Below are 19,687 nucleotides of genomic sequence, written 5' to 3' on the forward strand. Positions count from 1 at the left end.
ATTTCTATAATTTCTTCTACATTTATTAGTTGGTATTCTTCTCTAAAGAGGAGCTTTTCCCTCCTCCATCTCCTCTTTCCCTTTGAATGACAATCTACCGCTACCTGCGTGATCTGGAATAAGTGACATCACTTACCCCCTGGGGACCCATGCTTTCTCATCTTTAAAATGAGATGACCTGAGGGTCACATTCTTGAATTTTAGTCAGTCGGAGACCTTCTCATAAACATCTGCAAGAAATTCGCCAGAGAATGACACGGCTCGGGTCTACAGCACCAGGCCACAGATTCCATCTGCAGAAGAGTCACACATCCCTTCCGCCCGCCTTCTCCACGGCCCCTCCCATGGCAACAGTCGCTAGTTGCTCCAGGCGTTCTCGCGAGAGTGAAGCCCTTCTGGGACAGAGGGGCCATCCCTCAGGCTTCTCCCGCTTCACGTCAACCCCTGCCCTGGCCACCTGCGCTCCGGGCCCAGCTGCGCACGCGCGCATCCAGAGCCAGACAGTTGGTGGTGTTGGTACGCCCCAGCTGTTCCTCTCCGCACGCAACCCCGCGTCGCGCGACCCCGGTGTGACACCACGGCGCAAACGCGGCGCGGGGGGAGGCAGGGGCGCGCAGGCGCCGCGGGGGGAGTGAGGCCGCGCAGGCGCGGACGGCGTTGGTTGAAGAAGACCTTCAGCGTTGCCCTGGCGGAGCGGAGACCGGCTCTCTTTGGGTGGAGGTGAGGCGAGCCGAGGCGACAGGCCGGATGAGGGGGCGGTGGGCCGCCACTCAGCAAGGAACCTCATGGGAGGCAGGCCTAACGGAGGAGTCGGGAGGGAGAGCAGCCGAACGGGGCGCGGGCCGGGCCGCGGAGGGCAGAGGGGACCTTGCTCCCCTGGCCGCTTCAGGTGATGGAGCTGCAGCGCCGGCGGGGACAGGCGGCGCTCCGAGCTCCGACCCGCGACCCTCCCTCCGCCTAGTGTGCCCACGAGACTTTGTTTCCAGGTGTCAGGCCAGAAGGGAGGTTGGTTTCTAGGGAAGTTGGATCCTCGAACCCCAAACTCACTCCCCGCCCCCCAGCTTCCTCCTTGGAATTGTTGTTGAGCATCAGGGAAGCCCTTCCACTCCTTACCGCCAAAGGGAGGATGCTGTTTGTGCAGCTTAAAAAGGAGAAAGGAGAAACTAAACGGGTTATTTACTGACTAATTAGTTATTGTGTAAAGCAGTTTCACCTCCCACTTCTGTCTGCATCTCATGCAACCTTGGTACATTGTCCATATTTACAAATAACAAGTGCATTTTGTAGAGCTAATAAAAATATATGATGATATCTTTAGAGTAACATGAAGTCTCTGTGTCTTCTCGATTTTTGCTTGATCATACCAGCCGTGCATTTCCCATAAGACTCGTGGGCCTGAAAAAGTAAGCTTAAACTAGGCAGAATTGAGATCAGTTAGTAAACTAAACCAGCTACATTAATTTTGCAAAGTGGCAGTGGTTTTGAAAAAGAAAGCAAAATGCTCAAAGACTGTAATGCGTTCCTAGATAGATGTTTCTAAACATTTAAGTGTACCTTTTTTGTCAGTAGATGAAAAACCAGAGTGTAAAGCCTTAGCATTTATATTTGAATATATACTGCCTGCTTTTCTGTACTTACCTCCCCAAGTTTTAGACTTCTGGCAAAATTTCAACAGATACCAGCATCAGTTGTGATCGTAAAGGGTAATATCAGATTACAATTCGAAATGTGTAGAAAGTATAGAATCGATCATTTGAATACAGGGAAGTGAATTGTAAATTAATTGCTTTGGAAATGAACTCCAAAACCCTGTGGCTTAGAACAAAGTTTTATTATGGTATAAGTCAGTACATTTATCCTGACCCTTTCATGTTTGCTATACCCTTTTCTCTTTATATTTATTTTCATTCTACACTTCATTCTCTTAATATATAATGTCTGTCATATTTGACAGGTTTAGCTTTAAGGAGCAAATTTTAAGTGAATTCACAGTTAAGTGCATCATAACATGTCTGTTATGTTCAGGTATGATAGTATGGACAGAAACCTAACAGAAAGCCAGATTAAGAGCTACACTAAATAAATATTATTTTGAATGTGTAGATAGTTCAGGCATAGTAATTGCAAGGGCTAGGTGGTGGTCTGGATTTTTCTGGGATAGTAATTGGGCTAATGGGGCTGCTTGAAGTGGTTTTACAATAGGTTACACATGGTTTTTGAGACTGCTGCAGGAAAAGATTTTCTGTTATACAAAGAGGGCAAGGGAATGGTATGTTCAACATTATTGATAGACCTGAGAATTTCCACATGAGGGTCAAATTGGTAGTAGAAAGGCTGGGTAAATACTAAATAGGCAAGATGAAAAGTTGAGGCACCTTGGAATTTTGAAGGCTTTAACTTTAGAGTGTACACCAATTTTTAGTAAGCAGGTTACTGCAGGTAGAATTTATCCTATTTCTGTTTAATGGGTAAGATTATAGCACGTTAAGAAGAGCTTTGAGAGAGAGCATAGGCGTATTCAGGATGAATACATTTCACTTGGTAATATGGTAACTTTTAAGAGCTGAATTTCAGAGTGTCAAAATATTAACGTCGAAGATTTTTAATGCATCTATTTTTACTGTTCCTTTGCAAATTTACCTTGTAGCCTTATACACCAATTTGCTTTATAACAGTCCAATAAATGTTTTTCTAATGTGAAAGTTTCTTTTAAGTAAAATGTCAAATTAACATATTTCTCTTTTAGCTTGTGAGAAATTTATTTTCCTTGAAATGCAATCAGAAAGATGATCTCTGTGAATCTCATGAAAAAACTCTTTTCTCCAGTGTTCTGGAAAGCTCTTTTTAAAGGAGCAGAATGCCTTCTTCCCTTGTATTAGGATATAAGCATTAATGAAGCAAAGGAAGGAAGACCATATATCTCTTCTCACAGCAGAAAATAGTAGGACTATGGATGAATAAATACTAAATGGTTATTTTTATTCCATTGTCCCCATTTTTCTTTATAAGATATGTGTAACACACCGACTTACTGTGACCTAGGAAAGGCTGCCAAGGATGTCTTCAACAAAGGATATGGTAAGTATGCTATTATAAATTTCCAGTTTGGGTAAGGAAGGGTTAGTGTTAAATGCCCTCAATACTATGCTAGTAAAATGTTAAGTCAACATTAATCTACCTCACAAGATTTAAGGGGATAACTATTAACAGGTTATGGACTTCATTCTTTAGCTGTAGAGTCCCACTGGCATTAAAAGCAATTGTATACATATACATACACATATATATACACACACATATGCATAGTTAATATTATTTGTAAGACCAAATAATGTAAATCTGTAATAATTATGCCGCCTCTGGCTAGCCCTGGGGATATTTAAAATAGTGGGTATGGTTTTTCCTTCTCTAGATAATGGCATTGTTTTTATGAGAGTGAAATCACAACTTTTTACTTCTTTGGAGTAACATATATTCTTTGATCCTAAACATACATTGTGTAATAATTTTGGTCCTTAGAATAGTACATATTTTTTTCATTTGTTCTTTAACTTATATTTTTAAAATATATTTTGATTATTTTGAGGGGCTTAAAATTATATAATTGTTTTTTGTGGAACTCTCAACAAGAATACTATTTTCCATATGGAAGGTACTGTGGACTATTTTTATAATTTCTAAGTTGCAAAAACAGGCTTGAATGTCACATTTTGTACATACTGTGTTTTTGTGTCTGTGTTCAGGGTTTGGCATGGTAAAAATAGATCTGAGAACCAAGTCATGTAGTGGAGTGGTAAGTACCTAATATATTTTTAATAGATATAGCATAATTACCTTAAAGGAACCTGTTTAAAAATCAATGTTCAGTTGTGTGAAACAGCACATTTTTGGTACTGTGCTCTCTTCCCTACTCAGATTTCAGTAAGAATCCTCTACTTAAGCCCATAGACAATCAGGTTGAATTTTTAGAAGGACCCTTTCTTTTTGTCAGAATAAGTCTATTCTAAGTCTTATTCGAAGATAGAGAATATATTACATTTATATTTTTTTGACCCATGCCATATCATTATACTTTTACGAATATGTATATGGGCGCTAAAAACTTTACTTCCGTTGGGTTCGTGCAACTTTTAGTGCCCTTTTACAAATAAATTTTGGTCTCTGCCCCTTTATGATTAGTTGAAGCAAATGTAGATATAAAATGCATGTAGAAAGTTAGTTTACAGTTTTTACTGATGTTCATAAAGCCTTTTTTACTGGAAGTTAAGAATCCAGTAAAGGATATGTGGGCATATTTTCAAAGCATCATTAACCAGAGCTTTTATTCAGTAAGTCTCGCAACTAGATTAACTTTACATTTACCTTATTGCCTGATTTCTCATTATTGGCTGCATCTTTTTTTGGCATTTACCAATTCAAAGGAGTGCAAGATTTTTTTCCGAGATATAATGATTTAATTAGAAGAGCAACAGGCATGTGGAATTCTTACTGATTTGATACTTTGTCTCATATTCTGTATAATTCTGGTTTGTCACTGTCATTATTTCTCTGGGTTTTCTGGTAGTAAATAAATATATATGCAACAACCCTACTAGGATACACATATTGTTATAATTCTGTTAAAATAGAAAAATTGTACTCATTTTTAGTAGGGTTTCAGAATTTGCTCCAGTTAGGTTTGTGTTGCAGAAACCATCAACTAAAATTTTATCTCCCTTTCATGCTGCTGTGGTGTGGGAATATTCATTCAGATGGTAAGAAAAACAGACATTTGTGTGCTTGTTTTTATGGCTGCTTTTGGTCTCTAATACTGATTTAGGGTAAATTACATTCATTGTTCCAAATCTTAGATGTATATTGATATTTTTGTCATGTGTCATCAAATTAACAGTAACGTTTTTAAGATTGTTTTGTTGCTTTCCAGCATTTAATGTAGAGCTGTAGATGTTATATGCATGTTAGAAATCTATTTTACACTGTTTGATCTAATTATGAAATTTGACAAACACTGAAACTATTATGAGCCTGGAACTCAAAAAGAAAAAAAATCCTAGTCTTCTCTTTGAGTTTTGTAGCTCTGATATTTTAGATTTTTGACAGAGTTTAAGCTAAGAAATGATGGTGATAACAAGGAAGAAAAATAGACTACTCTTTCACCTTAATTTTGTGCACCAAAATTAAGGTATGTATTTGCTATGCTTCAAATTTTTGAAACGTCAATGTAAAAAATAAACTGGGTAGTTGGATCTACTAAAAGAAAGTGATGGTCAAATTAAATAACTGTGTGAACTGTTAAACATGATTAGCATGTTATCATTTTTTACTAAGGCCTTGCCCTAAATGTGAAGCATGATATTCTCTTTGAAAACTTTCTGTGTGGTGTTGATAAACAGATCACAGTTTTCCCAGTTGTTTCATCAGCCCGTAGAACCAGAGTTAGGGAGGAGGGTATTTGATAAAGGGAAGATTCATATTACAAGCAGTGAAACATAACTGGCCAGGGTTGGCAGCATTTCAGAAATGTTCTTTAAAAACAGGGCCAATCAGAATGCTTTTTTCTTGACAGTTCATAGATTGTCAGTGACAGGTGTTGACTGTTTGCTTCCCCCAGAAGGAGATCTGTTTCTAATTGCTCGTTGTCATATGACTGAAATGACACCTAACCAGGAAGGAGGATCTATTTTAAGGCACTCATAGTAACTATTTGATAGAAAGCACTTTAAAAGGAAGATGGGGAGAAGGGAGAATGAGGGATAAATTATAACCTTCCATTCGGTTGTAAAAATGTATATACCCTTTCAAATATTAAAATTATTTATACTGAAAGTTTTACAGTTTTGTGGACAAAAGTAATAGTTTTATTAACAGCGTGAATGTATTTAATGCCACTGAACTATATACTTAAAAGTGGTTAAAATAGTTTTACATTAAGTGTATTTTAGCACAATAAAAGTAAAAAAAGTTTTTTAAATGCAATAAAGTTCTGATCCTATTAAAAGGGGAGGGGGAGGCTAGTGCTTCCACTGTTTGGAGATTTTTAAGAACTTTGAAATTAACTAATAGTTTGCAAGATGATAGAGAACCGATCATCTTTTCAGGCCGTGAAAGTAAAATGTTTAATATTCTATATTTTTGTTTTTTTTTAATAAAGGCATTTATTTTCAGTTAAGATATTTCTCTTTTAAGAAAGAATTCAAGATTCCCATTTAGTATAAGAGTGTATGGAACAAGAAATATCAAGAGATGAAATAGTGGGTAGATCTAAAACTGATTAGACTATTTAGAGATTAGAAAGAAAGAAGGAAAGCAAGAAATACGTTTCTGTAGAGTAGGGCTGTGGTAAAAAGCTAATTGTATTGGTGTCTGATGCATTGAACACTGCTTTCTTAAATGAATGTTTTCTGTTTGATGAGCTCCTTTTAAAGTAATTATCTTTTATTGCTTATCAGGAATTTTCTACTTCTGGTCATGCGTACACTGATACAGGGAAAGCGTCAGGCAACCTAGAGACCAAATATAAGGTCTGTAACTATGGACTTACCTTCACCCAAAAATGGAACACAGACAATACTCTTGGAACAGAAATCTCTTGGGAGAATAAGGTAAGAGAAAGCAGTACAAGTTATTTGTAGGTTATTAAATTTAACTTGCAGATAAAATCATGAACAAACAATCTGAACGAGGTCTTACAACCTATCCAGTAGCCATATTTTCCTCTGCATTTGGCCTTCTTTGTTATGTTTTATGTTTCTAGAAAGTAAAGCTTGGTTTGTCAGTACATAATTATCACTTTACATCTTTGTTCTGAACTGTTCTACTTATTCTATTATACAGCTGAGCCTCTCTTGGGTAGACTGAACTATTTGTAAAGATCTAATTTTTTGTAGTCATCTCAAAATTGGCTCCACAGAAAAATGTTTCTAAAATTCTATAATGTTTTCAAAGAGAAAATCTGTTGTCAACACCTGCTATGTATAGGGCATTATTTTTTGAGGTATGTCCATATGCACATTGCTGTATGTAGGTAATCTGTATAGCTGAATAATTACTTAAGTTGGCTTGTTAAATATCAGGTTGTCTTATAATAATTTCAAGAGATTATCAAGATTATTTTGTTGTATTGGGATTTTGTTGTTTTTGTACTGTGATTTGCATTATTGGCTGGAAGAGGATTTGACCTTTGTATTTTAACCTGTTTTTTTGGCGAGATAATCATGATGAAGCCTGGAGTGAGGGGAGAGGAGTCAGAAAGGGACTGGGGAGGTTTAAGAGATAATTTATTAAATAATTTAATATTTGGCTTTCTTTAATGATGCCCTTTTCTTAGAGAGGAAGTCAGAAGAAAGTTTAGAATTGGTTTCTTGAGTCAAAATAAGAATCGAAAGTTACTAATTACTAATTTTAAATCTTTCTATTTCAGTTGGCTGAAGGGTTGAAACTGACTCTTGATACCATCTTTGTACCGAACACAGGGTAATTATCCAAACCCCATTTTCTGAAATGTTTTTGTAGCCTGTAAGGGCAGAGGTGTAGAGTAGGGAGTTGGAATGAAAAGTTTGGCTGGAGGAAGATCTTAGGAGGTTGCTGTTAGGAATTCTAGAGCTCTTGTATATGGAGCACAGAGAAAGGAAGACAGACTCCCTGGAGGCAGGGTAAAATTCCGATTTGTAGATTGAACAGATGAACAAAAATATAAATCTAGTCCACAGAGACACATAGTAGAAAAAGTTTAGGCACTAAAAGAGTTTGTGATTAGGTATTTCTTAAGCTATTCTAAAGATTCATGGATGTGGTATTTTGCTGAGAAGTTAATTTCTTAAGAAAACTATAATTTCCTGACTATAGAACAATAATGAGTAGTATGCTATTGACTTGCTTTCTTAGCCTTTATAAATTCCCCATTTCTCTGCTTCAATATCTTAACCTAAAAAATGGGGATTGTGTTGTTTCCTATCTGCCTATCATGAGCCAGGACTCTCAGAAGGACAAAGATAGTAAAGACAAAGTGGCACTTCTTCTCAGCTATAACAATAGGTGTGGCCTTTTTGCCATGCACTTTAGTAATTTTCAGGACACATATTCTCATAAGAGGCCTTGTTGGAATAGAACAGGGATTATTAAGAACTACTTTTAAATTTATTCTGAAAAAATGCACATTCTCTTCCATCCGTCTGTCATTGTCCATGGAGAAAACAATGACCCTAAGGAAAATAAATATGCTTACTCAAGGGCTGTACCCGTTAAAAAAAAAAAAGTACATGGGGGTGGCTCCATAGTATAGTGGTTAGCACATCTGCTTTATACGCAGAGGTCCTGGGTTTGCGCCCCAGGTAAAGCCACGGACCATACTCTGGGTTCGCCAGGCCCCGGATGCAACAGGCCCCTTAGGTACGCCAGGCCCTGGGTACACGCCGTGATCGTGTGGGAGGAGACACCCCGACTTCGGAGATCCAGTTCTTAAGGGGAAACAGTAACATCCATAGGTCAGGGGTGAAGTGGTGGGGGCGTGGTCATTAAAGAGGGGAGAAAAAAAGAAAGTACACTTCTCTCCATGATAGGTTAATTTAGAAATTCATAGTGTTTGGTATTAACTTCTGTGTGTTACTTTTTGTAGCATTTGGGCATTTGGAATCATTTAAAGAATTTTGGCTTCTCATAAGTCTTTATACATAAGTATTCATATTATTAATTTCGTACTGAAATACTTTCTTTTTTACACTTTTGTTCATGCCTTCAAGAAGTTAATCATGAAATACCCTATCTTTTGAATCTGTAATGAGGAATAGGTAAACATACTATATATTTTTTTAATTTTAACAAAATTATATTTTTAGAGCTAAGTCATTGGAAACATTTTTACTACATGTATGCCATCTACCAAAATGATATTTATATTGAGGGAGAGAGAGGATAATACTCTAAGATTCCTGGACAGTAATAGAAACTCATGTCGTTTTCATTGTATTGTTTTTGTTTGTTTTTCACAGGAAGAAGAGTGGGAAATTGAAGGCCTCCTATAAACGGGATTGTTTCAGTCTTGGCAGTAATGTTGATATAGATTTTTCTGGACCAACCATCTATGGCTGGGCTGTGTTAGCCCTTGAAGGTTGGCTTGCTGGCTATCAGATGAGTTTTGACACAGCCAAATCTAAACTGTCACAGAATAATTTCGCCCTGGGTTATAAGGCTGCAGATTTCCAGCTGCACACTCACGTGTGAGTGTTTATAATTCATTCCTCCTTTACTGCCAGTGCAGTCACCCAAAAAGTTGATAGCCATTAGCATTTTGAGAAGATTAGAAGTGATGGTACTTGCATTTAATACCTTGCTGTACTGTTTTCATAGTCAGCAAAATATTGCCAGAGATCCATGCACTTGGTACATTCTGCTATGCTACTGATAGTTACCGGCCTCAGTTTGTACCCCAAACTTGATAAAGCTCTAGAATCTGTACAAGGAGCACTGGGATAGAGCCCAAGGGCATGCGTCACCTCTTGATATAAGGGATCCTTTGGAGATATTTCTGCTTCCTCTGGTGCCCTGTTCAACTTGGCAGTATCTGGAAGCAGGTCTGTTTAGATCATGAAAGACAATCACCTAATTGATCTCAGCACCCTGGAGCATCCCCAGTAATTCTTTGGAGGTTTTCAGATACCCCTAGAAAGAACCCAGCCACCCCTACTGCATTCACAGATTCTTAAAACAATTCTGGATTTAGTTCTGTAGACTGTACCCTGTTGGTGAAATGAATTTGAACTTTAAATTGTATTTTATATCTTGGGCTACTGGGTACTGCTACTATACCAGGAAGAGAAAGCAAAGGGTGAGCTATGTGATTTTGAAGTGATGCAGATTACTCTTTGCCAGACATTCAAATCCACTTATGATGACTAAAAGTCAAGCAGTGGTATAGACAGTGGCATTAAAATGGGGGAAACAGTACTATTAGAAAAACCATGAAAACTCAGGGACTGACTGCTGGGATGCTTTGAAGCAATAATTTAGGAACTCCTCTGGAGCAGTGCACCCTAGGTGTTGTAGGGAGGGTGCTTTCTAAGTCTAGGACTCTTGTTTTAGATGAAAACAGAATTGGCTTTATTCCCCTACTTATACATTTTGTGGAATCTTTATTGAACTCAGCTTTTAAGTTTCTAAATTGTGTGAACATCTCAAAGAGACCTGTAGGTCATATTTATCTAGGTGTCAGCCTTTGTGCATAATTTGTGTCTAAGAAATTTATATCATGTGGAGGAACCAAGTAAATAAATCAAGTGTTAACTACATTTTAATTAGGTGGTCAAATTATATAACTGGATTTAGTTCCTTGTTTGGTAATTTATGCTAGAAGTTTGCTGAAATCTGTAGTTGCAAAATGAGATCCTTATTTAGATAATTTTAGAATTTGTTTCCATATCATAACAGTGGTAAAAACTAGATATTTATGACTTTTTCTTTTACGGTGAAAACAGGAATGATGGCACTGAATTTGGAGGGTCTATCTACCAGAAGGTTAATGAGAAGATTGAAACGTCAATAAACCTCGCTTGGACAGCTGGCAGTAACAACACCCGTTTCGGCATCGCTGCTAAATACAAGCTGGATTGTAGAACTTCTTTATCTGTAAGAATGTGCAGCCAGATTGTGTCTACGCTTAGAGTTTCATCTAAGTTGTTAATGTTGTGGTATGGTTGTAGTTTGCATGTTCTTCATTAACTATAATGAGCTAGTCATTGTGTAGTGAAAAGAGTATTACACCTGAAATCAGTAAATGTGGGTTCTAGTCCTAATTCCTCCTGTATTTGGCTGTTGTCTGACCTTCTCAAGTCATTTTCTCTCTTTGGCCTCAAAATTTTCTTACCTATAAATTCATGGGATTTGATTACTCTTCCTGTTGGTATTAGTAATTCTTATTAACAATAACACTAATTGAGCTCTTAAATTTCAGGTACTGTGCTAAGGGCTTTACGTGTATTTTCTCATTTAATCCTCACAACTACTATAGGTGGTGAGTAGTATCCTCATCCTCGTTTTACAGATGAGGGAACCGAGGCTTAGAGAGGTCAGGTAACTTGCACAAGGTCACACAAAGTGGCTGTGCCAAGATTTGAACCCAGATCTGTCTCGCATCAGAGTTCATGCTCTAACCACTGTAAGAGATTGTAAACTGGTATCTTAAAGAATTCAGTACACATGAGTATTCAACTACACAGTGTTTTAAAAATATTCGCTTGTGGCCTTTAAGCATGCATTCTCAAGGTCCCTACTGTCCCTATGAGTCCTCTTAACTTCTTAAAAGATTTGTCTTTTTATTAATTAAATTTTCAGTTTCAGTCATTCTAGATTGGCCCTAAGGTGCCTTAGCTTTGGAAATCTGATGCATGAAGTGGTGCTTGTACTGGACTTACATATTATGAAATTGATTGTTTTCTTACTGTTTCTATTTCCTCTCATAATCTTAGGCCAAAGTAAATAATGCCAGCCTGATTGGACTTGGTTATACTCAGACCCTTCGACCAGGTAAGTAAAGGAATTAATAAGAAAGAGATTGGGCTGGAAGGTAATAGAGGAATAATGAAAATAACCTACGAAACAACCTGTAATCAGTGTAGGTTACTTCACACCATTTTGTAACATTCATTTCTTCATACAAAGTAAAACACATCAAGTACTTTTGCTTAAAAATATGTATTTCTAACTATAGCTTGGTCACTCTGGCTTGTGAATTTGGTTGATCACTCATTATTCTTAATCCTGAACTCCAAGTAAAGTTTGCCATGATTATGCTTTACTCATCACAGATTGGATGATTATAGTTAACTCTCTGTCAAGCTAGTAATAGTTGTATGCTTGTAAGTCTTACACTCATCTGTAATCCATGCCATTGATTCCATCCATTGTTTCTAGAAAATGCAGGTCTGATTGTAACACTTGTCACAAGTGATTGTGATATTTTCTTCTTCTAGGAGTCAAACTGACCCTGTCAGCTTTAGTCGATGGAAAGAACTTCAATGCAGGAGGTCACAAGGTTGGGTTGGGATTCGAACTAGAAGCTTAATGTGGTTTTGAATAAAGCATCAAATTTGTTCCTGGAGGTGAAGAGAAATGAATCCACTATGTTTTGGCCTTAAAATTCTTCTCTGAAATTTCAAAAGTGTGAACTTTTTATTCTTCCAAAGAATTGTAATCCTCCCCACGCTGAAGTCTAGAGATCGCAAGTCCACCCTAAGGGAGGTCCTTAAAGGCATGCCTGGAAGTTGTTATGTTTGTGCCACATTTCAGTTCCGCAGTATTATTTTAAATGTGTTCCTCAGCGACAATGTAGTGTCATGTTAAAGGAAATGACTCGATCCTCCAGTTTGTACATCACGTCCTGCATGTCCCGTTTAATATATTGGTCTGTGTGCTGTAGTGGAATCTTTGGTTTTGCATCAGGGTATAATAAAATAAACCCATCACATTTGAACATAATTGCTCATCTTACTTGCTAGTAGTGGTTTTCTTATATTTGGTGTGATTTGCTTTGAAAAGTACTCTCATAGGTGAGAGTATATGCCTAAAGTGGTATGTCTGAAACATCTATGCTGTCTCTTGCCTGTCCTTTGCACTTTAGTTTACCTCACTCTTATTGCTGCTCTGCAGTTGGGCCGAGGAGTAAAACTGAGTTTTGTTCTGCTGAGCAGAAGCACCTCTCTCGTGGTACCTGCTTCCTGTTGCAGTGTGATAGAGTACTTTTGTAAAGCTGCTGAGAAAGAGTGAGGGTGTGAGTGGGCAAAAGACGGGCAAAGGAAAGAGTATAATTGGGGGAAATACTGTAGGGAAGAGAGGTTTCGGAAGGAAGGGGGCAGAGCTGGAGGATGGCACATCTGTGGCTCCTCAGGCCTCAGGAAAAGGTTTTTGATTACTGAGTCTAGAAAAATAACCAAAGGATGAAAATGCCAGTTTAGAAAAAAAAAAAAATGAGTAGACTGTGATATCTTCATGACTTACTGGGAAATCACCTTTCTTCCTAAAAGTAGAACTCTTTGGAAAAAAATGTTTTAAATATAGACTATATGCTGGTTGCAACAAATTCAGTCAGTTTAGACGTAAATAAAAGTGAAAATTGACATTTCTTTCTCCAAACCTTATTTCTTCTACTACTAACAGTTTGATATAATTCTTTGCAGATATTTTTTTCAGTGTCTTTAGAGATTGCATGAATATATATTTTTATATATAATGTTAAAATGTGTATCTTGTTTTGCAGTATACTTTTAAATTTAAGAGTCTTTTTTCTGTTTGTTCATATAGAACTGCCTCATATTTTTTATTTTATGCTTTAGTATAAATGTGACATTATTTAACTATTCTGTTTTGCCATATTCATTTTTTTACTTTGCAAACAGTGCTGCATTGAATATCTTTGTGCATTTATTTTTGTCCGCTTCTGTGAATATTTCTGTAGCAGCACTGCCTAGTAGAACTTTGTGATGATGAACATGATTTGTCTGCGCTGTCCCATGTAGTCACTTAGCCTCATGTGGCTGTTGAGCATTTGAAATGTAACTAGGTCTATGAAGAACTCAGTTTTTAATTCTATTTCATTTTAATTAATTTAAATAGCCACATGTGGCTAGTGGCTGTTGTATTAGTGCAGTTCTACAGGATAGGTTTCTAGAGGAGAGACTGCTGAGTCACAGGGCATCTACATTTGATACATAGTACAAAATTGCCTTTCAGAACTGCCTTTTAGAAATTTTCTACCAGTTTGTATTTCTACCAATGCTGGTTAAGAGTGCCTATTTCCCCAACTTTCCCAGTAACACTGAATGTTATCAAACTTTAAAATATTTACCAGTTTTAGAGGTTAAAAAAAAAAATGGTATCATGTTTAAATTTGAATTTCCCTCATTGCCAGGAAGATGGAGCTATTTTCTTATGTTTACTTATAATTTATAATTCTCTGATTTGCTTGTTCAAATTCCTTGTTCGGTTTTCAAATGAGTCATCTTAAAAACATGTAGACACGGTTAGTTTTTGAAAAATTGCAGTGCCGCAAGGATGTCCCCCAACCACCATGAAAAATTATTACTAGAACCCAAATTCCAACCACTTCTGTCAGAAAATATCTGTGATACCAACCACATGATATAATTTTATTTTCCCATTGCCTTTTGTGGGTTGAACCACCATTACAGGAGATAAAACATAACAGGAAAGGAAAAAGGAGCGAGGAGGGCAAGCAACAAATTCATTCTGTCCTGTTGACACTTGCATCTAGGTAACTCTCTATCTTTACTTGAAGAACTTTATATATAGCATGAGTGGATGGGATGCTGGAGTGGGCTGACCAGTGCTGCACGTGGGGATATCTTTAGGATATCTGTACCATCTGGAGCAGAGGAATAAGCCCAACTGCTGTGTGTTAGAGGAATGTTGTTGTGAGGTGTTTCTCTTTAGTCTAATGGTGTTAAGGCTAGGGGCTAAAAATGATGGGGGCGGAGGGAGCATAAGGAAGCTCTGAGGAGATGTACCTCTAATTAACATGCTGGTTATCTGATGAAGTTAGTTGTATTTATGCCTGAATTAAATGGGAAGGAGATTTCTATAGGTTTGTGGTCTTTTCCTGTCTTGTGCTATTATCCCTTTTAAATTATTTATTGCAGAGCCAAATTTTGTGTGTTGATACAGTAATCCACATATGAACATAGGTAGTTTGAATTGAGCCTTTATGCAGTAGTTTTATTGAATCCTGGCTGGCTAGGCTGTGTCCTCTAAGTACCCTCATCCTTGTGGGAGTCATTAAGTTGTAACAGAAAGGAAAGCACGTTTCTTGAGCTTATGCACCAGATACTCTGTTGGTCATCTTACATGATCTAACGCTCACAACCATAACTGAGCATCTTGCTATCTAGCCGTCCAGGAAAGAAAGCCATGAAAAGTATCCCAGGATGGAGCAGTTCCTTGTGGTTTCTCATAATGGAAATTCTCAATAGCTCCCTTCTCCCCCATAAAAAGCACGCAAGCACCTCTTCCCCTCCCACTCCATCTTTTTCCTTCCCTATTCCCCTTCCCATTTCTTCGCAATTTAGTTTTATAACACCTATGGCCACTCATTTGATTTTATTTAATTTTTAAAATTGATTCATTTGGGACACTGCTCGGATCCTCAATCTTGCCCTTTGAGCCTTACTCTCAAGATAACCTATATGGCATTCACTACGGCCTGCGAGCTTTGAACCTGGGAGCAGAGAACTAACATTTTAGTATATGTGTAATGTCAGTGAATGCGGTGATTCAGTGACTGCACTCCTGGGGATTTGCCCTAAAGAAATCAGATGCACTGAGATTTATGTACCAGGTTTCTTAAAAGAGAAAAACTGATAGCCATCCAAATGTGCAAAAATAGGGAAATATAATGATGGTATGTATAGTCATTAAGTGAAATATTTGACCATTAAAAATCATGTTTTTGAAGAGCAGTAACCCAAGGATTGTTCACAATGTTAATGTAGAAAAAGCAAAGCAAAAAACTAATCTCGATTTTATTTTTTTTTTAAATACATGCAAATACTGGAGAAAATGCTCCAAAGTGTTAATAATATTATCTCAGGAAGGTGGAGTCATAATTTTATTTTATACTTTACCGTATTTTTCTGTTTCCTAAAGCGAATATTTCTGTCATTAGGGAAAACATTAATATTACTGTTTGAAAAAGGCAGTGTGCCTCTTGTAGCAGCACAGCAGGCAGCGCGTCTAATTGGTGGTGAGTGTGTTTGTGGCTCCGCAGATGACGTGCCCACTAGTCCAAGAGAGCAGTGAGTCCTCAGGCATTGGCCAAGGCAAGAAACATCACTGGTTTCTACTAGCCACCCTTAGAAAAGTTACTCAAATAGATGGATCAAAGTACTGGTGTCGCTTGTGATCAGAAACTAAGAAGTATGAGGTTTTTATTAAATTTTGTAATAAGATTAAAGTTCACGCGTTATATTTTAAATATGAATGTAAGAGACCAGGAAGACGTCATGATATATTGCTAATCCGTCATTACTGCTCAAGGGGCTGGGGGGACAATAAAGGTCCCAAAGTTTCATTAAGATACTAAATGTCCATCCTTGGAAGCTCGCTGCCAGTTTGGCCAAGCCTCAGGTTCTAGAACCTTGGACAGGAGGAGCTGAAGCCATTTCTGGGCCACCACACAGCACACAGATGCAAGAAGACTCCTGTTCTCTGCTCATGACCATCCTTCAAGACCACAGCCTCTGACTGTGCATGTTTTATGTTCTCTGTTTAGTTCCCTCAGCTTGTTTTCATTTTTTCTTTTTTTGTCCTCCAGTTAAATGTTGACATTCAGGTCCTATTCTCAACCTTCTCTAACTCTGGCAATACATTTATGTAAGAAGGTTTTTCAAATTACATCTGCCTGTCGTTAGAGATTCTGATATGCCTCGGGCATTCTTAGAATAAGGGTGGTTGATAATAGCACCATTCTACCTCACTTAGATTTTAAACACATTGTCAGGAGGTGTCAGTGGATAGAGGCCAAAAGTTTCATCTGTACCACTGAAGTCTCCACACTCTTGTTCAAGGTGAGAGTGATAGCAGTGTTGGGCCAGGGCAGGCCTCCTCTCCTGCCCAGCTTGGGTGGTGTGGAGGAGAGAGGAATTCTTGTGCTCTGAGGTCAGTCTCCCTCCCAAGAGGAAGGGGAGGAACTGACTCCAACACTCCCAATTCATTCTTCCCAGATGTGCCAATCAGATGCACTCCTGTCTTCTGGTGGAAGGACTAAAAGGGTAGAGGCAGAATATGATGCTAAAGGTGGTCTAATCACATGGAGACATTTAAGAATGGGGTCCAGGTTCATAGTGTGTGTACTTTTAAGCCATAGCCAACACCTACCTCTTCCCAGAGATTTGGCTTGTCCACTTAGGAAATATATCCAAACCCTGAGTTTATGGTATGGGGAGTATGTGCTTCTACACGTCTTCCTGGTGATTCTCATATACCTATTCCGCCCTGTCTTTGAACACCACCACTGTTGTCTGCCTGTGCAGCTACCTCCTAAAGCTCATTACTCCCAAAGCTTACCTCCATCTAAAAAGTCTCTCCCGACCTGCAGATCTTTACTGCCAACTGTCTGTCAGACGACTTCCTGGATATGCCGCAGGCATCTAAGACTCCCCATTTCCCAACCTAAACCAATGCTCTTACTGTCCACTTCGCACTTGGAGTCTCAGCCAAATTTCCTCCCCTTCTGTGAAAGCTTCCCTGATAACCTGGAAAGCCACTTATCGCCCCTCCCTCTCCAGGGCTCCTCCTACTTTGTGTAAACATCCTTATGGTGGCAGCAATCACACTATAGCAATTTAGTTTACTCATCTCCCTCTTGCCTATGAATTCCTAGAGGCCTGTCTTTTTGTCTTCCTACCTTCAGTGGCCAGTCCAGCACTTGGCACATGATAAGCACCCAATGGAAGTTTGCTGTTGGGCTTCAGAGTCGTGAGGGTTTCTGCATATGGACTGAGGTTCTGCTTCAGCAAGTACTCATTTCTCTTTTTTCTTCTGTCCTCCACTTAAATGTTCACTGTGGTCATCAGAGAAGCACAGATAATCTTTGGCATTTCTAGCAACTCTCTGAATTACGATATAATTAACATTCTGTGAGGTGATTTCACTGCTCCAATTTTAAGTTTCTGGAAAGATGGTCATAATTGCAATTACACTTGACCCCACTGGGTGCCGCTGTTGTTGCTGCCAAGGGAAGATGATAGCCGGGCTGTGGGTTCCCTGCCTTCTGCTCTTGAGGTCAGTCTATCTCCTTCTTTTTGACCTCCTCATTCCCTTCTCCAACACCTACCTACTCATAATTTGGAATCTCTACGTTCAGTGTTTGGTTTAAGCTCTAAATGTCAAGCTTTGGAGAAAGGCAAGGAAATTCTCCATTCTACTCTGGCCCCAATCCATTTTGTTCTGTTTAGGGGTTTGTTCTCAGCCAGTGGAGACGGAGAAAACAGTTTGACCACCCTTGTTGAGTCTGAAATTCCTTACTTTAAAATTAGATTTATCATGTTTCCTTTATAAAACCAGAATAAAACTCACCCTTTATTCCTAGGCTTCCTTCCCAAGTTCTTAATCACCTCTCAATATTCCTTTTCTGAATCCTGCTCCTAGGCCCACAGCACAGTCCTCCTTTGTACAATTGTGGACACAGTCTGACAGCTGCTGAACAGGAAGAGACTGAGATAAGGTCAGGAACTGGGGCCTACTCTGGCCCTGTCATCATTTGGCAGCCTAAACTTTTTCTCATTCTGTGCCCTAGTTCACCAGTGCCTGGCCAGCTCCAGATGTTTCAAAGACCATTGTTTCATAAAGGATGATAATGGGATGATGGAGTATAGGTGACATTTTCCTTTTCTCAGAATACGCTTCAGGGTTGTTTCATTGTCTTTTCAGTAATAAAGGATGATGTGCTACAAAAATATTTGAGGGTGACAATCCAAGAACAGGGCTATATTTCTTCTTTATGAGACTTTAGGTCTACAGGTCTTACCAACCACCTCTTTTTTTCGCCCACCAAATTCTGTTTTTCTTCATCATCTAATTTAATGCTCTCCTTTAAGCAGTCCTCCCAAGGGGAATCATCCATCAAAAGTGAGGTGAATAACCCTTCATCCACAAGGGAAGAAAACCTGTTTATGGAGCACTATTCTGGGCCAGGCCTGGAGTGGTCCCTTTCACTACACTGTCCCCCAGAATTCCTTACAGCCCCCATGTGATGGTCTCACTATCCCTATGCAAGGAAATTGGAGCTAATTGGGTTAAGAAAGTTGCTGAAATCTGAGCCCAGTTGCCCGGGACTCCAGGAATTGCTCCCTCAGGAGCACTTTAAGGCAGTGGGCTCCCTGGTCTCTCTCAGGTAAGTCGAGACAACCTCATGCTGAGGACTCAACAATAACAGCCGCTTAATCTTCTTAAAGCATCCTTTTTCCTGCCTCTGTAATTGAATAAGCTCATTGATGCCATAGATCTCTACATGATGGAACAGTTTTTAATTTTTATTCTACAGGGGAGCATTTGATATCTTGCTCCCTGGCATATGTCATCAGTTTGGCTCAGATAAACTCTTAAAATTTCAAAAATAATTTTTAAAAATTCTACAGCTTATTCTGATGGGAGGACTGATTTTAAAAATTACCTTACCGAAAATGAATAAATATATTTATATATTTGCTCAAAGATCAGTCCTTCTGGAAAAGTAGAAATGGAAGTAAAAGAATATTATCTCTGGAGCTCACGCACCTTCTGACAGCCTGTGCTCCACTCCATGCAGACTTTGCCACTGCGATCAGAGCCCAGACATGGGGCAGGCAGCAGTCTCCAGGGTGCTCGTCTGGGCCCCAGACAGATGCCAGAGATGCAGGAGTTAACCTTATCCAGGAATATTTGCATTTTTAGAGGAAGAGGCCGATTCACTCAAGAGGAAAGAGTCTCACTCAGGTGGCTTGGACAGGGAAGCCCTTTACCAGCATCCCTTCCCCGTCTGAGGGGACCCATCCTCTGCCTGAGTTCACCTACCCGCCCTTATGAGGATCGGAAGGCAGAAGCCATCTCTATAGAATAACTGAGAGGCTAGGGAGGGGTGCAGTGGGCAAGGCTGCCCTCTGCACATTGCTGGTGCCATGCTGGGTTCTTAGTCATTTGAAAGCTC

General features: G+C 38.9%; 2 protein-coding genes across 4 annotated transcripts in view; one reads left to right on the forward strand and one right to left on the reverse strand.

Moving 5' to 3' along the window:
• DKK4 (dickkopf WNT signaling pathway inhibitor 4) overlaps nt 1–316 on the reverse strand; it is a 14,577-nt gene extending 14,261 nt beyond the window's left edge. For both annotated transcript variants that reach the window (XM_011372797.2, XM_023519790.1), the window contains exon 1: nt 137–316. The gene's annotated coding sequence lies outside the window, so the exon portion shown is untranslated. The remainder of the gene's footprint in view (nt 1–136) is intronic.
• Nucleotides 317–510: 194 nt separating this feature from the next.
• VDAC3 (voltage dependent anion channel 3) lies at nt 511–12,468 on the forward strand. Of its 2 annotated transcripts, XM_011372810.2 has the most exons (9): nt 511–720; nt 3,010–3,078; nt 3,744–3,793; nt 6,450–6,602; nt 7,421–7,473; nt 8,988–9,215; nt 10,470–10,620; nt 11,460–11,517; nt 11,964–12,468. In XM_011372810.2, the coding sequence occupies exons 2-9, from the start codon at nt 3,012–3,014 to the stop codon at nt 12,053–12,055; spliced, it is 852 nt and encodes a 283-aa protein (XP_011371112.1). In that variant the 5' UTR covers nt 511–720; nt 3,010–3,011; the 3' UTR covers nt 12,056–12,468. The 2 variants fall into 2 exon arrangements, with proteins under 2 accessions (XP_011371112.1, XP_023375552.1); XM_023519784.1 differs by lacking the exon at nt 3,744–3,793.
• The last annotated feature ends 7,219 nt before the right edge of the window (nt 12,469–19,687 follow it).

Source organism: Pteropus vampyrus, unplaced genomic scaffold (assembly GCF_000151845.1).
Source record: "Pteropus vampyrus isolate Shadow unplaced genomic scaffold, Pvam_2.0 Scaffold8, whole genome shotgun sequence".
NCBI classification, from domain to species: Eukaryota; Metazoa; Chordata; class Mammalia; order Chiroptera; family Pteropodidae; genus Pteropus; species Pteropus vampyrus.